The following is a 550-nucleotide window of genomic DNA, read 5'->3' on the forward strand; positions in this document are numbered from 1 at the left end:
CCTAGCACCAGTGCTCAGCCTCTCACCTCTGAGAAACACATTCAAAAACCCCAAATGCAGCCAGGAGATGGGCCTGGAGCCTCCCTGGCCCCTTGCAGAGCCCAGACAGACCCCTACCAAGTTGGTGCCAGGAACAGCATCTGCAACCACTGGTCCTGCTCATGTTCTTGTAAAGCCACCTCTGTCCCCTGCCTTTGCCGCACCCAGGTGTCCCTGCTCTCCGTGGATGACATGTACCAGAACCTGCCCCCTGCCGTGAAGGACAAATACTGGAACGAGTCCACGGCTCAGCCCCCTTACACCATGGCCACAGCCTCTGAGACCTTGAAGCCCTCGTTCCTGGGCTCCACCTTTGACATGCGGTGAGTGCAGGGAGCAGACCTGGGGCTGGAGGAAAAGAGGGCGAGTGCTTCAGGGCAGCAATAGCACAAACAGGCTTGTCCCCCCGGGTGCAATTACAGCGAGCAAACAGCAAATCCCCCCCGGGAGTGTGTTGCCCAGCCCCTGTGGGGCTTGGGGGCTGCACTGGGTGATGGATGACTGGCTGGGG

General features: G+C 60.0%; 1 protein-coding gene across 1 annotated transcript in view; it reads left to right on the top strand.

Moving 5' to 3' along the window:
* Positions 1 to 366, top strand: part of LOC104529423 (bestrophin-4) — a 3,525-nt gene extending 3,159 nt beyond the window's left edge. The window contains exon 8 of the mRNA XM_010173726.1: positions 208 to 366. Coding sequence (XP_010172028.1) covers positions 208 to 366 — 159 coding nt within the window. The remainder of the gene's footprint in view (positions 1 to 207) is intronic.
* Positions 367 to 550: the final 184 nt, after the last annotated feature.

The sequence above is a fragment of the Antrostomus carolinensis genome, unplaced genomic scaffold, assembly GCF_000700745.2.
Source record: "Antrostomus carolinensis isolate BGI_N321 unplaced genomic scaffold, ASM70074v2 scaffold39278, whole genome shotgun sequence".
In the NCBI taxonomy this organism is placed as follows: Eukaryota; Metazoa; Chordata; class Aves; order Caprimulgiformes; family Caprimulgidae; genus Antrostomus; species Antrostomus carolinensis.